Source organism: Poromitra crassiceps (genome assembly GCF_964638095.1).
Source record: "Poromitra crassiceps genome assembly, chromosome: 6".
Classification (NCBI taxonomy): Eukaryota; Metazoa; Chordata; class Actinopteri; order Beryciformes; family Melamphaidae; genus Poromitra; species Poromitra crassiceps.
Genome location: NC_139627.1, coordinates 27205363 through 27223606, shown reverse-complemented (window position 1 = coordinate 27223606; position 18244 = coordinate 27205363). Strand labels below are relative to the sequence as shown.

Genomic DNA, 18244 nt, shown 5'->3' with positions numbered 1-18244 from the left:
TCACAACGTGCTCATTGGAGAAGTGCAGTAAACGAATCACAATGTCCCTTTCATGTTCAATTCCACGGAGCGATCCAATCCGGTCAGAAAAGCCCAAAGCGCTCTGAGCTCCCGCCTCCCTCTTTCATCCCCGTCTGTCTCCATATATATTATTCCATATTATTATGCTTCTCAAACCAATCTCACTGCAGTTTAAATGCAGCAAGCATGTAAATACGCTACTATTCATAGCTTTCAAGGGGCGTTACGTAAGTACAAGGAACGCCCCTTCTGGCGGTCAAAACTCAAAACAACAATGGCGCTGAACACTGACCAGACGCAGCAAAAAGCGGTCTTTTTTCCTCCAGTTTCCAGTCAGGAATATTTAAACGCAGCACAGCTCTGTTTCATTAGTGACATACTGACACGGTGAATCGATTCACTTTGCACCGTGACTCCAGTGTCTGCTTCATATTGGAAACGCGCAGCACAGCTCTGCCAGTAAAAAGCAGTTCCCTCGTAAGGGGACTGGTGTGGGTGTGGGTGTGTTCTCCGACGGCATTCTGTAAAAGCACAAGCCAGGCGTGTCTCCTCGTCGGTTAGTGCAACCGATAGCACAACAGGTATCCGGCATTTTCGCCTGGCTTGTGCTTTTACAGAATGCCGTCGGAGAAAGAAAACACACACACACACCATCAAAGTACACACGTCACACGCCAACATTTCATCAAAGGTAAGCTCAAGTAACGTTAACGGGGTATTTTAATCATTATTGTAACGTTACTTGAGCTTACCTTTGAGGAAATGTTGGCTGCAAAGACGTGTGTACAAACGGCTGAACAAACACTGCGTGAGAAACTAGTCGACTTGGCTGGCAGCGAATGAACAAGTTTGTTTTTTGACCGCCAGGTGGGCGTTCCCGGCAGCACGTAACGCCCCTTGAAAGCTATGAATAGCAAGATCAACGTGAAAAGAATGTTCTAAACGCATCGGCTAGAAAAATATAGCCTATCCCTGGATGTCATGATGAGATTAGATTGGTGAAAGTTTGGGCAGAATGATATCGTTTTCTCTCGCTACCATTTCTTCTCCCCCACGTCACTGCACAGGTAGGATGATGTAACAGCCTCTGAATGACAGGGGCTCAAAACTACGGTATAACAACTTTTTTTTCATCTGTCATTGTGCCTGTCTGACGCGCGAGAGAGAGGAAGTGAGAGAGAGAGGGGGAGAGAGAGTGAGATGGCAGAGGAGAGCTGCGCAGCTACGCACAATAATATCCCCGGTGCACTGAATAAGGCCTGGTTTTGAAAAGCGCTAAACGCTAAATTAACGCCAGGGGGGAAGATAGCGTTAGGCCGGTATTTAAGGCCCATTTATATTAAACGCCCATTCTGGCCTATTCTGGCACTGTGCCACGCCTCTTCGGCGTAAAGCGCATTTCAGGGCCTAAAAACATGATGCTATCTTCCCGAGGCAGGTGCAAAGCGTGTTTTTTTGCATTTAACGCCAGTTTAGCGCCTAAGGCCAGTGGGAAGATAGGGGCCATTGTGCGCGCGCCAATAGGGCAGGCGAGGCCACGCAGCAGCCGAGCTGCATACGCGAGGGCCAGCTCGGCGAGCTGCAGGGCGGGCAAGCCTGCACAGCAGGCCACTCCTAGGAATCAAGCGTGCATCGCGCGATATGCCTAGTTTGTATATATTTGCCAAAACACGCTGATAAGAGAAAACTGCTTTCTGCCAGTGCCAGTGAGCACGCACCCATAAATTCAGGCGGTGTCTCATCATAAACGCGTCGCCAATGGGTCAGCATGGAGGAAATCCTCCCGTTCTCCCCATTCAGCATAGTTAGCATTTAGCTGCTAGCCCAGCCCAGGCAGACAGGATCGCAGACAACCACCGCAGTAAATGCACATCAGAACAGACGTCTATGTACCTGCTCTAGAATCCCCAATCCTCCTGTAATGTAGAGCCACAGCACCGTCCTTTGATGAGTCAGCCCATTGAGATATATGGGGGGTTTTCCCCCACCGTCTAGTCTCGCCAGCCGTAGTAACATTTTGTGGGCATTCAAACACACAGACCAACTGTATCTATACTGTGCCTGTTTGTCACAGGTGACAGGGGAAAGAAAATGGTTTGTAAGCTTATGCGGGAGAAGAATGATGATTAAATACCATTCTACTTGATGGAATAATTTAGTGTAATAGTTGGATAGTTGGCAAAAGTATAACTCTGCAAAAGTTGGAGAAAGCAGATACTACAACACAGTGAACTACCAGAGAAGACAGATGTAGCTTCACCAGCAGTGTGGGCTCTGGCCTCTGGAGGCCCTGGCCTGGAATATCATTCTGCATACATTTTATTTTGAAGGCTTCCTTGTTCCATGCTGCTGATTTGTACAGTGCACTGCTTGTGTGAGTCTGCAGCAGCATTTCCCTGTGAGTTATATACACTAGGACCGACAATTGTTACTCATTACATTATTAGTACTCACTACTCGCGTGGTACTGCCACAGCAGTAAAAGTGTGGCGTTTGTTGTTGTTGTTTTTTTTGGTGTGTGTTTTCTTTGTCATTACAAAAGCCCAGCAGGGAATAGCACGCACAACTCCTGTTTTTTAAGCAGCTTAATAGGTGCAGGTTGCTGGAAGATCGCAGGAACAGAGGTAGGCAACAGCACTCAATTTAGAAGTATAGTTCTTGAAGTTTTAATACATGTAGGGCAAAAACAGATGCGTCTCAGCCTTAAGCCATCATCAGTGTAGCAGAACAAATGACAATGGGTTACATATATACATAGGTGTGAACATCAGTAATAGAGTTAATCTGTGGAAGCTGCAATGCAGCCAATCACAGAGAAGGAGGTGAGGCCACAGCACAAACAGGCAAATCAGCATCAATTACAGAGAGTTACACACTTTTTCTGTGGCACTATTATGCTATTTTTTTTTACTTTTCTAATTCCTTGTCGAGCAATTTGTCCTCTATGTAGTATGGGTAGAGGTTCTACTTTTCTACAGTATTTTCTATATTTTCTATAGTATGTATTTATATTATATTACGGTATACTATTTTTCTATATATTTATCTATTTATGGTAGCCAATTTCCCTGTCTCTGTAATTGATGCTGATTGCCTGTTTGTGCTGTAGCCTCACCTCCTTCTCTGTGATTGGCTGCATTGCAGCTTCCACAGATGAACTCTATTACTGATGTTCACACCTATGTATATATGTAACCCATTGTCATTTGTTCTGGCTACACTGATGATGGCTTAAGGCTGAATTACAATCAACTGTAGCCACGGTAGTGCAGCAGTACAGTGGCCAAATTAAATGAGTAACATCTAGTGCAGATGTCTTCCAAGTGGGAGGCGGGCCTCCCCAGGGGGGCTCCAAGCAGTTTCAGGGGAGGCTCAGTGAATGGAAGTGTTATTATGTTAGTTATTACATTAGTTATCAAAAGGAGATCACATAGAATAGCCTAAAGTGTGATGTGGTTAAAGAGATAATTCATAGATACAGTAGTTTGGGGGAATTGTAATGTTTTTCCCACTCTCCCAGAAACTAAAGAAAATGACTTCAGACAGATCGTTTTTCATTTTTCATTTCATTTTCATTTAGTATGTAGTATATCAAACAGCAATATCAGGTTAACTTGGCTTACTCAAGGCAGGCTGCTTACGTACAAAAGTATTTTCTGCTTTGTGGTTTGCAGGTGCACTGTCACATGGATAAGAAGTGCTTGAAGGACTTGTTGTCCTATGCAGAGAGCCAGTCTGTTGGTGGGAGCTGCTGGCACTCGTCACTGGCATGCTGCACAGCACGCGCTGTGTGCCATTTCTAATCGGAGAGACCCAAAGGCGTCAAGTGTTAGGCCGCGTGTTGTGACCCCATTTAAAACAGCACTGATCTTTCACTGGGCTTCTATGGCCAGCTTCTCCTCAAAGTCATTAGTGTCATCTGTTAGCAATAATTAATGTGAATAGGAAATAATTGCATCAGGGAGCTGGGGACTAAAGTGATTTGGTCCATTCATTTGATATTCACCTATTATTTGATTATCCATTCTATGCTTTATTTCACAAGCAATACAGGGGAATGGCAAATTCGGATTAATCCGGGAACTAATTACAGTCCGAATTGCAGTCCGCCAGACGCCAGTATGTCGAGGGGGTATCTCCAAGATTTGACACAAGTGATAGAGTTTAACAAAACCCTCAACCGAAACGGCGCTGTGCTTGAAGTCAAGGGCAACTTCAGGGCCAACACAGGCAGTGTTCTTTCCCCTCATATCTTAAATGTTTTCCCAGCTCATAAAATGACTTTAGCTTACTATTGTAGTTCTGTTTTTCCAGAACCCAGTGTCAGACATGAGCGTTTTACAAAGTGAAAGAAGATAGGTCCCCTTGATTGCACACCAATACCACATCCAAATGCTCGTCATTTGAAGAATTGCCAAAGGCCTATTAAAAGATATCAGAGGTAGAACGCTATCTGAAGGTTGGCAGAAACTATGAAATTCCCTGGACACACCCCCTGTAATTTTTTCATTTTGCAGGTTACTTTTGTCCCAGTATGAGTCTCACTGGATGGCTTCATCAGGATAATCGATTGCCAATACCAGAAGAATACCAGAGAATAACACTAGGTCATGTGAAAAAGTTGCAACTCTTGCTATTTTCCTGTTTTTATCTTAATTCAAAGTGTACTGCAGTCATATAAGTGCTGAGTAAGCGCCATAACCCTAAAGCCCATGAAACCATGAATAACATAAACACAAACCTCCACAACTGAAAGCATCTATCTAGATGAGATATCGATCAAATAAACCATAAACCTTTGCATTGTTTCTTGATTATGTTAAATCAAATGTAAAACTTCTGCACATAATATCAGACATGATCCATACTTGAACTGTACTTTTATGTGGCAATGCACTTCATATTTAAAAACACAATGCATATTCTTGTGTGCCTTCTATTTAAAATAAATATACATCATGGTCAAATGAAAAAGTAAATAACCAAATACAATTCATGCTTTAACCCCATCACACACACACACACACACACACACACACACACACACACACACACACACACACACACACACACACACACACACACACACACACACACACACACACACACACACACACACACACACACACACACACACACACAGAGCCGGCCCTCCCTATAAGCAAACTAAACCGCTGCTTAGGGAAGATGGCAGAGGTCTGGTCTTGACCAGCTCTCACACGCTCAATTTTTAAGCTAGAGCTGAGCTTCTGGACTGGTTTTTAGCAGCGGAAACTAGACATGCAGAAGAATAGGTAGGTACCACCAATGTTATGCTAGCTTGCTCCATGGTAGGAGTTTAGATAGTCTCTCCCCAGACTCAAATATTATGTTGAATCGCTGCGCTCCGCATACTACATAAGTGAGTCTGTGCCAGTTAACAGCCACTGCTGGTTTTGAAGGCGGGTTGAAATTGAATGAGTGACAGGTCGTAGCACCGATGAGAGAGCGGTTCTAAAAATGGGCTGCGCCTCCCGTGTTGTCTGATTGCAAAGTCATTACTGATTGGAGAGGACTGAAGCCATCACTGGCATATGTCTGGCCAAGTGAACGGTTGCCTCCCATAACCAGCCCTCTGAGGGAAAGTGTCCCAGACCCAGAGAGAGCTCGGCAGCATGCAGTAACGTAGTGTATCAGCGTAAGAACTCTCATGGGTCTGGCGTTGAGACTAGAGTTTAGATAACCGAATAGTAATGGTAAAAGAGGTGCAGACTAAAAAGTGATTTTACTCTTAAATTCTATCTTCCCAGGAATGTTTCGAAGATCCAGAGGAAGTGTTCCATAAGGAAAAGGCTCTATCTATATAATAGTATTTTTCATTGCATTTAGTTCTAGGGCACGGTAACGAAAGTAGTCAAGTAGTGGCTGTTCTAGTCCTGTATGGATGAATATCAGAACCAAATGAAATGTGATCAAACAGAACAGTAGGGTAATGAGTAAATAGGTCTTCTACCCATATCATTCAACACATTCCATAGCTTTTTACCATAATATTGGACTCATTTTATTCTTTGCTGATAGAATTCTCTCTTTTTCACCCTATTCAATTTGGTTACTTGATTCTGCAGTCTACAGTATGCTTTTCTCTCACTAACTATTTTTAGTTTGGTCTCTTTGTGTCATTAAGCACTTTAAATCATTAATCCAGGGTGCACCTTTAAGGATTTCATTGGTCAAACGTATCTTGCCGCATCCGAAAATCCACAGAAGTCAAAGCCTGTCCGGAAAAATAAACCCCCGCACGAATATTCCGCCTCGGTGTGCAAGGTTCAATTGCAACTCATTAAAACATTTTGTTGCAAATCTCCGTGCCGAATATTCGCGCGAAAATCCGCACCGGTGTGAAACGGCCTTTAGACTTGCTGTTTTCAAGCTGCAACCCTTCATTACAAATGAATTGGTAAAACACCTGTTGTGTAGTGCTCAGTGCTGCCATTGTGGCTTGAATATGACCATACTTAGCATTGTAAGTAGCATTTTTCATCACAGTAGGCAAGGCAAGGCAGCGTTTGTATAGCACATTTCCTGCACTGATTGTGGCAATTCAAAGTGCTTTACAGAGTAATAATAATATGGTAAAGGTAAAAGTTTTCCAGTTAAAAAGTTAAAAAGTACAGAAAAGCGATACAAAATATAAAAGATTAAATTGGACTCATTAGAACCACAGGAGTCTTTACAGCCATGTGTGACATAATCAGCTACAGTACTTACAGTAGAGTTTAAGAGCTCCAGGGTCTGAAAGACACAGCATGCAGTTAAAAGATGTTATTCTCGTCTTTCTTTCATATTTCTGCACACTGTGGTGCTTTCAAAGTCAAGGAATTGTAGCAATTAAGCTGATACTCTTGTGAATCCAAAGAGCCCATTCATCGCTTAAAATAGTTGTAATATAAATGTATATACACCCAAACTTATCCTGCTTAGGGCCCCCAGATGTGCAGGGCTGGCCCTGCGCGCGCGCACACACACACACACACACACACACACACACACACACACACACACACACACACACACACACACACACACAGAGAAATGTATTTTCAGTGGATTGTGAACTGTTGAATTGTTCATAACTGCATGGATACTTTTTACGCTACTTTACTTTTTGTTCTGATTAAACCTAGAAAACAGTATCACATTGTGGTGTTTTTCGGGATACTGACATTGAAGTAAAAACTATTTTCAGCAGTGTCCTCAAACAGCCTTGCAGATCAGCAGGTGCGACACAATACAGAGGACAATTCAGACACAAGGAGAGTGCAGCTATTCTTCCACGGATGTCTAAGTTCACTTTCTTTGAATTTCACACTCTCATCAAACATTTTCCACGCATGCCTCTGCTCTGCCCAAAGCAAGGTTAGACTCAACCAAACGTTGCTCGATCGTGCCCCACTTTGCTCCACTCGTCTCCCTGCAACAACAACCTTTCTTTACTGCTCGCAAACAACGGCCACCACCACCTCACTGTTCATTCTCCTCGTTCTCGTCAGATTTGTTCTAAATCTTATTCATTATTACCACTTGCCTCGCTTTCTCTCTTACTAATAATGATAATTGATAATAGTTGATAGCACACTGTCTGGTGCTCAGTGTTTTGCCCTGTGTGCCGTTTCCCCACCATATTACATCTCCCTCTTAAAGTTACTTGTGCTTTTTAGGGAAAGATTGAGTCAACATGGTTCTCATTTTCCCAGGTCATCAAATACTGATGCTTTGGGTCGGTGCACTGGACTGACCACAAACCCAAAGCATCAGTATTTGACGACCTGGCAAAAAATGAGAACTGTGTTGACTCAATCTTTCTCTAAAATCACATATAGCTCCTTTAAGTTTATTTTCCGTCACTTTCCGGTCAAACAGTTAGCAGCTCATATTTTGGGCTGTTTGGACATTGAGGATTCATCTAACACTCACCTGGTTTGAGAAAGGAACGGGATGCAAATCTCAGCAGGTAATAAATCTGCCGAATAATGGATCAACACTGCAACTTTATTTCTCTATGTACCAAATGGTTTTAACAGCATATAGTATTTTCTGCTATTTTGGCTCGACAGTGTGAATATCAGGTCATGACCCAAGCTGAAATAACATTCATAAACTATAGACGTCAGATGATTTCTCATCCACAAAGAAGATTATATCGTTTTTAAACAGTACGTTGCTGTAGGAATCATTAAAATGTGCTCCCGCGAGGTGGGGATGTAATTCTCGGCGGGGATGCAGAATTGAGCATAACACCGGGGCTCTAATTATGCAGTGCTGCTGTTTCACACGGTGTCAGAAGACAACAGAGACGAGGGAGCCGGGGTTGAAAGTATGGAAAACAAAAGCCATGCACGCTCGGTTTGGGCTCCACATGGGGAAATGTGCGACTCTGGTAAAAGACTCCCAGGTGTGAGTGTGTGACGGTGTGAATGTGAAGCAGGCAAGGGTGTGTGTTCGCTAATCCCTTCAAAACAAGATGGAGCCTTAGGGAGAGACTGCCTGTTGTGTTGTGAAGAGCTTCTGTCACGGTTACATGTCTTTGATCAGTTGGCTCGGCTGAAACTATTAAAACATATATATATATATATACAGAGTTAGCTGGCTAGAGTCAGACACTCAAGCCTCGCGCCACTTGGGCTCCATAGGGTTCCATTGCCGTTGCCACCCAGTGATGCGGTTTGTTTACCAAAATGCTATATATATATATATATATATATATATATCACACAACAGATAAAATAAAATGAACACAAATGTTTAGTTGCTTAGCAAAATTTTCTCACATGGGTTTTGTAACCACAAAATCCATAATATCCTAGGGCTTTTTTGCTTCAAAGATCATTGAATTCATTGAATGTACAGACAATAGAGTGGAAGCGCTGCTGGGTCTTTGTAGTGATCACGTACAGGTGCTCTTTGGATATTTCAGGTGTTGTATTGTGCTTGGTTATTCCATCTTGTGAAGGACTCTGCATAAGTAGTATCTTGGTCAAATGTAAAAATGCAAGTTGCCTGCAAAAACAATCCAAGGCACACTGTAGGTTGGAATAATTAAAATTCCTTTATTCTATTCTATTTATTCTTCGCCGAGCTGGCCCTGCAGCTCGCATTCGCAGCTCGGCTGATGTGTGGCCAATGAGACCAGCATCACTGATGATGTCAGATTTATGACATCATTGATGACGTCACTAAGCTAAATCAGTACGATGCGGAGTGCCCCAAGGAAGTTGCCTGGGACCTTTGCTCTACACCATTTTCACTAATGATCTGCCTCTAGTACTAAATAACTCCTCCATCTCCATGTACGCAGATGATTCAACTACCGGTATATACACATCGGCGCTCACAGAAAAATAATTAAATACTGTCCTTGACTCAGAACTGAAATCAGTGGTTGAATGGATAAAAAATAATAAACTTGTATTAAATACATCAAAAACAAATAGCATTGTATTTGGTTCAAGTCATGCTCTTAGTTCTAACCCGGTCTTGAAACTCTCAATAGACAATGTGACAATCAATCAAGTCCAGGAGACAAAACTCCTTGGAATTATATTAGATAATAAATTATCTTGGTCAAAACACATTGATAAACTTGTAGTTAAAATGGGTAATGGGATTTTTGTTGTTAAAAGATGTGCAAAATTTCTGTCGCCTGTGATTCTCAAGCAGGTTATTCAAGCTATAATTTTGTCGTATCTTGATTATTGTCCAGTGGTGTGGTCTAATGCTGCAATGAACAAGCTAAGGAGACTGCAGATGGTACAAAAAGCAGCTAGGATTGCACTTCGTTGTGATCATAAAACAAATGTGTCAGCCATGCACAGCTCCTTGGCTTGGTCATTTGTAAAAAATAGACTACTCTACTCACTTATGTTTATGTGGAATATTCTTGACACTAAAGACCCCTTATCTCTGTATGAAAATGTATCTCTAAGTCATAACAGGCACACATACTCAACTAGACATGCTACTGCAGGAGGTTTTACACTTCCAGTAGTTAGAACAAATGCGATGAAAATAACTGTCATGTTTAGAGGTATGCAGGAATGGAACACCCTTCCCACACATATTACACAAGAGAAAAGCAAAAAAAAAAAAAATTCTTGGTAAAACAGCACTTACTACTGTGATAATGCTATGTATGTGTGTATGTATATATATATATATATATATATATATGTGTGTGTGTGTGTATGTATGTATGTATGTATGTGTATATATATATATAGAGCATATTGAAGCATGTACATAACTAATATATAATATATATGGTGATGGTAAAAGTTATATGTATAATTATATATATAACATATGTGACACCAGCTGGCGAGAGGGACCGTAATTCGGCCGTGGCCGTTCTTCACAGCAGAGCGTCAAAAGTATTTTCTTGAAAAAATGTTTTTTTTTCTTTTTCCCAATAGTACAAAATATATTATTTGAACTATCCATTCCATATAAAATGAAGACGTTTTGGGGTCATTAAATGCGTTAATTTTGTAAAATAAAAGTCCCTGTTTTGTCAAGGAGACGGGAGTGAGCCAGGCTGTGTCTTGGATTTGCATAAGTAGTATCGATTGGGTGTCGGCCGGCCTTTGTTTCTATCCGCCAATCACGGCGCGCGATAGGACGCGCACCAGCATAAATATTCAGTAGCCACCTGAGCTGTACACAACATCAACATTCAACAGCTGACTGAGACTGAGACAAGATGGACAAGCACCAGGCGAAAATGAAGAAAAATGATTCTGCCGTTGCTGCTCTCCTGAACAAATTCACCATTCCAGGTGGAATGGACAGTGAAGAATTGATGAATTCGTATGTCCTGGATTACATGACCGGCGGCACACAGGGCGCTGATGAAAGCGACGATGAGGACGATGAAGAATATTTTCCTGAAGACGTGGTGGCAGATCCAGACCCAGACGAGGCGGAGATCATGCCCGACAGCGCAGTCATTGAAAGCGTGCAAGCGATTTTAACATCAGTGGATCCCATAACCGTGGACACAGATTATGATCAGGAAATCGAGAAAATACGGAACTTTGACTGCAAATGCCAGGCCAGGCGTAAAGAGAACTCTATTCACCAGCCAATCTCCTGCAGTAAGAAACTTTGTGACAACGTCATTTACAACACGAGGCTGGATTACTCTGCTATGTCGCCAGAATGTAGAGATATCGCTATTATGGCTGTGTATCACGCTTTGACGAATGATTCTGACATGACTCAAGCCACAAAGCAAGTGAATAAAAAGCGACAAAAGAACCGAACGCAATACATGGTTAAGGCGACTGTTGTTTGCCGTGAGACCTTCTGCTTTGCGTTTGGGTGAGTTTCATATCTATCTTAACTCGTGTGTGTGTGTGTGTGTGTGTGTGTGTGTGTGTGTGTGTGTCTGTCTGTCTGTGTGAGATAGTGTGAGAGCGTGCCCATGTTTACAGTACAAAGATAGTATGTTGCAAGAGAAGCGTGTAGAGCTGCCATCTTCATGGCATTGTTGGTCATTGTCAAAATGGCGGCAACCTATGTGTGCAAACGTGCAGACCCGCCATGTTGGGTCGTCTTTGTTTGTTGCGCGCCAAAATGGCGTTCGCGCTATTGTTTTTCAGGACTGAAATTCCGACTCTTGCATTAAATACTCTTTGTAAGCTGATAGTCACTAGTGTTATTCTAACCTTGCAAACAAACAAGATTTAGTTTATTGAAAGAGTTTATTGAAACAGATTGAAAGTTTTGAAACAGTCTTTGTTATATATCGTGACATTTATAGCCTAAGCAAGGGACAAACATTGCAAACTAGCTTAGGCTATAATGTCAGGATAAAGACTGTTTCAAAAAATATAAATCTGATTATTAATGTTTTATTTTGTTTATTCCAGCATCAGCACAAAGCTTCTGAAAGCCCTTATCAAATCCTACAAAGAGAATGGATTGGTCCCACGGCAGAGGAAGACACAACCACGCACAAACAAGAATTACCTCGGCTATGATGACATCAAAAGAGTCGTTACATTCATAGCAAACTATGCAGAGGACCACGCTATTCCTTTGCCCGGTCGTCATGCCGCGCATAGAGACTTTAGTGCTAAGCTTCTGCCAACTTCTGCCTCTAAAGCTTCAGTCTGGCGCCTGTACAAAGATGCTATGGAACAGCTTGGTAAGTTTGTATTAGTCTCTCTCTCACACACACACACACACACACACACTTCTATTGTCATAGTTATGCAAACATTCCGCAGCCTTCTCCATTCCAAACCTCTGACCCAATAAAACATGCGACATGAATGTGTGTGTGTGTGTGTGTGTGTGTGTGTGTGTGTGTGTGTGTGTGTGTCTTTAACCATTAGGCTATTCTATGTGATCTGTTTTTGATAAGTAAAGTACAGTGATGCTCATAAAAACATTGTCTTTGCAGGGCAGCGTGCGGTTGGCGAGTGCAGCTTCACAAGGCTGTGGAAGTCACTGGTCCCTCACATTGCAAGCACCAAGCCTAAAACGGATCTCTGCTGGCAGTGCCAACAAAACAACGACCGAATCATCCAGAGCATCAACAAACCAGATGAGTTGAAATCTGACAGTGTCAAGAAGCAGCAAGTGCATCTCGACTCTGTTGCAAGGGAGCGAAAACTTTATCAAGAGATGACTGCCGCCTGTAGAAAGACCTGTGACGAGTTGCAGCTGTCATTTGGGAAGAACAAACCTGCAACCAGGCCGATCACCATGCACTACAGTTTTGATTTTGCACAACAGGTGAGAATACATATTTATCTTATCACACCTCTCTCTCACACACTCACACACACACACACACACACACACACACACACACACACACACACACACAGATTACAGTTTGTATTTCATCTTTTTCCTATCTCTCCGTCTCTCAGGTGCACTACCCCTCTGATCCACAACAGCCTGGGCCTGTCTATTTTTTGACTCCACGCAAGTGTGGCCTTTTTGGTGTCCACTGTGAAGGCATGCCTAAGCAAGTGAATTACCTGATTGATGAGGGCATGGCATCAGGCAAGGGAAGCAATGCAGTCATCAATTACCTGCATCATTTTTTCAAGAAATATGGAGTTGGAGAAGAAGATGTGGACCTTCACTGTGACAACTGCAGTGGGCAGAACAAAAATAACTTTGTTCTTTGGTACGCCGCATGGAGAACGATGCACAAACAACACTTAAAGCTGAGCATTCACTTCCTGATTGTAGGCCACACCAAGTTTGGCCCCGACTGGTGTTTTGGACTGGTCAAGCAGTGTTTCAGGAAGCGCAAAGTGTGCACTTTGGCCGACATCGAAAAGGTTGTGACTGACAGCTCTCCTGTGGCACATGTGAACATCCCCCAGCTTGTCGGACATGAGAACGGCACTGTGTGTTTTAAAACCTACGACTGGCAAGAACACCTGACACAATACTTCAGAAAACTGCCACAGATAAAGAGTTACCAGCACTTCAGGTAATTATCATTCCCATTTTATTTTATTTTATTTTATTTTATTTTATTTTATTTTATTAAGATTTTAAATGTGCCATTTCTTTCTTTTACAGCTTTGATGCGCAGAGGCCTGGTGTGGTTGTCGCCAGAAAACACTGTGAAGCAGAACCAGTGGAGTTTCAGCTGCTACGCAACGTAGATGCCCGTCCGCCATTAAAGCCTCTTCCTGTACAGACTCCGCCTGGACTGGACACGGCCAGGCAGAAGTATCTTTTTGAGAAGATCAGAGAATTCTGTTCTGATGAAGCACAAGACATCACATGCCCTCCACCTGCATGTCTACAGGCTGGGAGGCCTCGCTAGCCAGCCTGAAAAAACCAGCATTCAAGACCCAGCCCTGCTCCGGGGGGGTTTGGCAATGCCACAAACGTTTTTGAGCTTTTGAAGTCAAAGTTCTTTTGATATTTTTTTACTTAACTTTTAGTTAAGTAGGACTGGTGGTTTAGTTAAGAATGTCATACGAAACCGACCTGGATAGCAAGGCACTTCCTGTCGTGTTCTGTCGTTTGTAATTTTTTTTACTTTTTACTTCTTTTTTTTCTTTTTTTTTGGTGCATTAACATTAAGGAAATCTATACTGATGTCATCCAATCAATGCTGATAATGTATGCTAATAGATAAAGGAGTGAGGATAATACAGTACATGCTTTGAATTCCTTAGTTTTAGCTATGCAGTGTTCTAAGCAGACCAGATGGCATGCAGCAGATGATAGAACGCTCATCCATAAGATACTTGAGACTTGACTTGGACTTGTGACCAAAGACCTGAGACTTGACTTGGACTTGTGACCAAAGACTTGAAACTTGACTTTGACTTGCAAAAAATGACCTGTGAGCATCTCTGGTATTACTGAATATTGGTTTTATATTAAATGCCTTTTGTTATAATAAATGCCTTTTTAGGATAATATTTTTGTAGTTTATTTTCACATTTTCACTGACTGAATGGTATATGTTTTCTGCTTACAACTTTAAGGAAAAGGTCAATAGTTCTCAAACTTTCACATCAAAACTTCACCTAAAAATAGACCGCATACCCCCATTTTTGCTTTTAGATATTTTAATACAGAAATGTATGACACCCATGACCATCTATTATTCTGTTACTTATGGATGGAATAATAGTGGAATAATAGTGAAAATAAATTACCCACAGTTGTGTGCACTCTCTCTCTCTCTCATCTGTCATTCTCAGTGACAGAGACTGACTGCTTAATGGTTTGGGAGTGGTCAATGTAAATGAGGAGCCATTGTTAACTCCCCCCTGCCTGGCTCATCCAGGTGTGAAAAGTTCACAATCTTTGAGAGGGGTTTTCTCAGGTTTCTTCTCCCCAGACCTTCCCAGATTGTGAACAATCAAATAAGCATATCTCCTTCAATTTTTTTCAGATTACAATGTGTGACACATCATTTGAAAGCTTACAGTCTGCCATTTCAGAATCTGTAAAAATCAGAAAAATGCCCTAGGCCTAATTGAGGGTCAAAACACCAGCTGGTGTCACATATGGTAATGGTATATATATATATATAGGTATACATAATATGTGATGTAGTTTTATGTATATTCTACACATCTGTAATGGTATGTAGGTAATTCTGATGTATGCAATATCTTGAAAGGTACAGTATGTATGTATGTATCTATGTATGTATGTATGTATGTAATATCCGAAATTGTACCGTTTGTACAGAATGTATTTTTTTATACAGAATGTAAATTTTGTATGTGATATCTTGAAACTATGCAAGTTGTTTGATATCTTGAAACTATGCAAGTTGTTTGACCCCAGGAAGAATAGCTGGGGATCTTAAATAAAGACAAAGACAAAGTCACAGTGGGATTTATGACATCACTGATGATGTCACAGTGGGATTTCATCAGTGGGATTTATGAGAGATTTATGACATCACAGTGGGATTTATGACATCACTGATGATGTCACAGTGGGATTTATGACATCACAGTGGGACAGAGACACAGAGAAACAGACAGAGCCCTAGCTCCCATTTATATACTGATGATGATGATGATGATATCTCTGTTAAATGTTGGTGATAACTAGTTCATTGTGAGCAATGAAACAGTACGGTAAATTAGTTTAGTAAGCAAGCAATCATTAATGAATAATTAGTATGAAATTATTTATTAATTTCTTGATTTGTTTACTCTCCTTTCCTTTCCTCTGAGGCTGTCTAAAAGCCAGGATAGGAGGAGTACTCCTCCTAAGCCAGGATAGGAGGCTCCTCCTATACTGGCTTATACAGCCTCACTACTGATCGTGCTTTCATCTGTTTTGTTTACTGCAGGTGTTGTGAGTCCACACACAGCAGATCAATCAAAATCAAGAGACACATTTTTAAATACTTCAAACGAACAAATCAGTTTGACTGATATAAACTTAGACTTGACCTAATTTAATAATATGGCATCAGCCGATCCAGTAGCTCAGATATAAAATCAAATAGCTGGTGAATAAACTTAGTCCTGAACTGCTGAGCGGGCTGTCTCAAGCCAGCAGTATCAGTATAAACATAGACTTGACCTAATTTAATAATATGGCATCAGCCGATCCAGTAGCTCAGATATAAAATCAAATAGCTGGTGAATAAACTTAGTCCTGAACTGCTGAGCGGGCTATCTCAAGCCAGCAGTATCAGTATAAACTTAGACTTGATCTAATTTAATAATATGGCATCAGCCGATCCAGTAGCTCAGATATAAAATCAAATAGCTGGTGAATAAACTTAGTCCTGAACTGCTGAGCGGGCTGTCTCAAGCCAGCAGTATCAGTATAAACATAGACTTGACCTAATTTAATAATATGGCATCAGCCGATCCAGTAGCTCAGATATAAAATCAAATAGCTGGTGAATAAACTTAGTCCTGAACTGCTGAGCGGGCTATCACAAGCCAGCAGTATCAGTCTAAACTTAGACCTAGACTACCTAGACCTGAATTAGCAGTATAGTATTAGTCATCCTAAAAAATCCTAATAAATTTTGTTTTGACCTAATTTTATTGTTGTCTATAGAGTTAGTTCCACCTCTGCGCAGATTCCCCCGCTCTCTTCTCTCTCTCCCCCTCAGGTGTCCTTCATTGGCCTGACGTACACCCCCGCCGCTGCAGCCCTAGGTCCGGCCGTCATCGCCCTAGCCACCTGTCGTCACCCTAGGCCATCTACCCGCTACTCCATCTACTGTCTGACACCCCGGGCTCTTCACCACCACCGACCCCTATCCTCATCATCCTGGTCACCTGCCTGCCTAAGGGAAGGGGGGGACCCCCCCCCCCCCCCCCCCCCAGCCTCAACAACGCGGACTCTTGGATTCCTCAGATCATCCTCATGGAACTCCCAATCTTGTTACCCTTTTGTCACCTAGCTAATTAACTAGTATTCTCTAAACCTACGAACACTTAAAGACTGCATTTTCTATTTCTTTTTGGACTCTACTTTTTAGATTTTCAACTCCCTTCCCTGATCTTAGGATAATTTAAAAATTACATTTCTATATCCTTTCTGTTGGACTCTTTTTACATTTTCAATTTTCTGTTCTCTTGTACATTTTATTTCCATATTAAACCATTCACAGAGTTTCATTATCGGAAACTCTGTGCATGGTTTAGCCCGGCATCTCTCGGCCTGTCTCGGAGGGGAGTCCCCAGATGGGGGTCCGCTGCTGTGGCCTGGTGGGTGGGCCCGTCCCCCGCGTGGCCTGCTCTCACGCTCTCAGTCACTATGCTGGTGGCTGGGGGCTGGGGGGGCGGGTCGCGTGGGGGCTGGGTCCGCCTGGGCCGCAGCAATTGGCCCCTAGCACAACGACCTCACAAGGTTCCTCCTCAGCCAAGTCACTGGGGCAATCCATGCGGCGATCCATATGGTGGAAAGGTTTTCTTGCGTTCACTGGGGGTGAGGGGGTGCCGCTGTGTCCCGGCCTGGCCTTCCCTCCCACGCCATATGTGGGCGGGGGCCGGGTCGGGGGGCATCGGTGCTCTTCATCACTGGTCGAGGGCTGCCGGTTGGTTTAGAACAGCTTAGGTAGGCGATAGATTAGCTACAGCCTAAGGCTGACCTGTTAGTGTTCAGGCTAAAATCAGACTAGAGCAGGGTAGGATAGGCCAGATTAGGCTGTAGATTAGCTAGATACTATGTCCCAGTTAGCTCTGGTTAATGCTTAGAGTAGTCAGTTGTCTGATCTTCTCCCCCCCCCCTCTCTTTCCCCCTTTCCCCGCTTCTTCCCTTCTTCCCCCTTCTTGTTCTCCTCTCTTTCCATGCTCTTTCCTCCCCCACATCCCACCGCCCCCCCCTCCCTTCTCCTGCTCTCTCCTCATTCTCCCCCCCCTCTGCCCCTTCTCCTCTTCTCCCCTATTTTCCTGAATCCCTGCCACTTCCTGCTCTCCCTTCTCTCACATTCCCCCTGCTCTCCTTCCCCTGCACCTCTACTCTCTGTCCTCCCCCCTCTCTCACATTCCCCCTGCTCTCCTTCCCCTGCACCCTCCCACCTCTCCTTCTCTGTTCTCTCCTCCTCCACATTTCCCATTTTCTCCCCACCCTCGCCCTAATCCGGGCCCGTATCCTACTCCCTCCCTCCACCCTAGACCCTACCTCTACTCTACCTCCCCTGTACCCTCCCATCTCTCCTTCTCTGTTCTCTCCTCCTCTCTGTCCTCTCCCCTCTCTCACATTCCCA

At 42.9% G+C, this 18244-nt stretch overlaps 2 protein-coding genes across 2 annotated transcripts in view; one reads left to right on the top strand and one right to left on the bottom strand.

The window, feature by feature from the left end:
• Nucleotides 1-18244, bottom strand: part of LOC310777823 (nck-associated protein 5-like) — a 62061-nt gene that overhangs the window by 20261 nt on the left and 23556 nt on the right. The window lies entirely within an intron of this gene.
• Nucleotides 12604-13520, top strand: LOC310778723 (uncharacterized protein; the record flags this gene model as incomplete). The annotated part of the gene is made up of 2 exons (XM_083639190.1): nt 12604-12801; nt 12942-13520. Exons 1-2 carry the CDS (start codon nt 12691-12693, stop codon nt 13518-13520), a joined length of 690 nt encoding a protein of 229 aa, XP_083495316.1. The 5' UTR covers nt 12604-12690.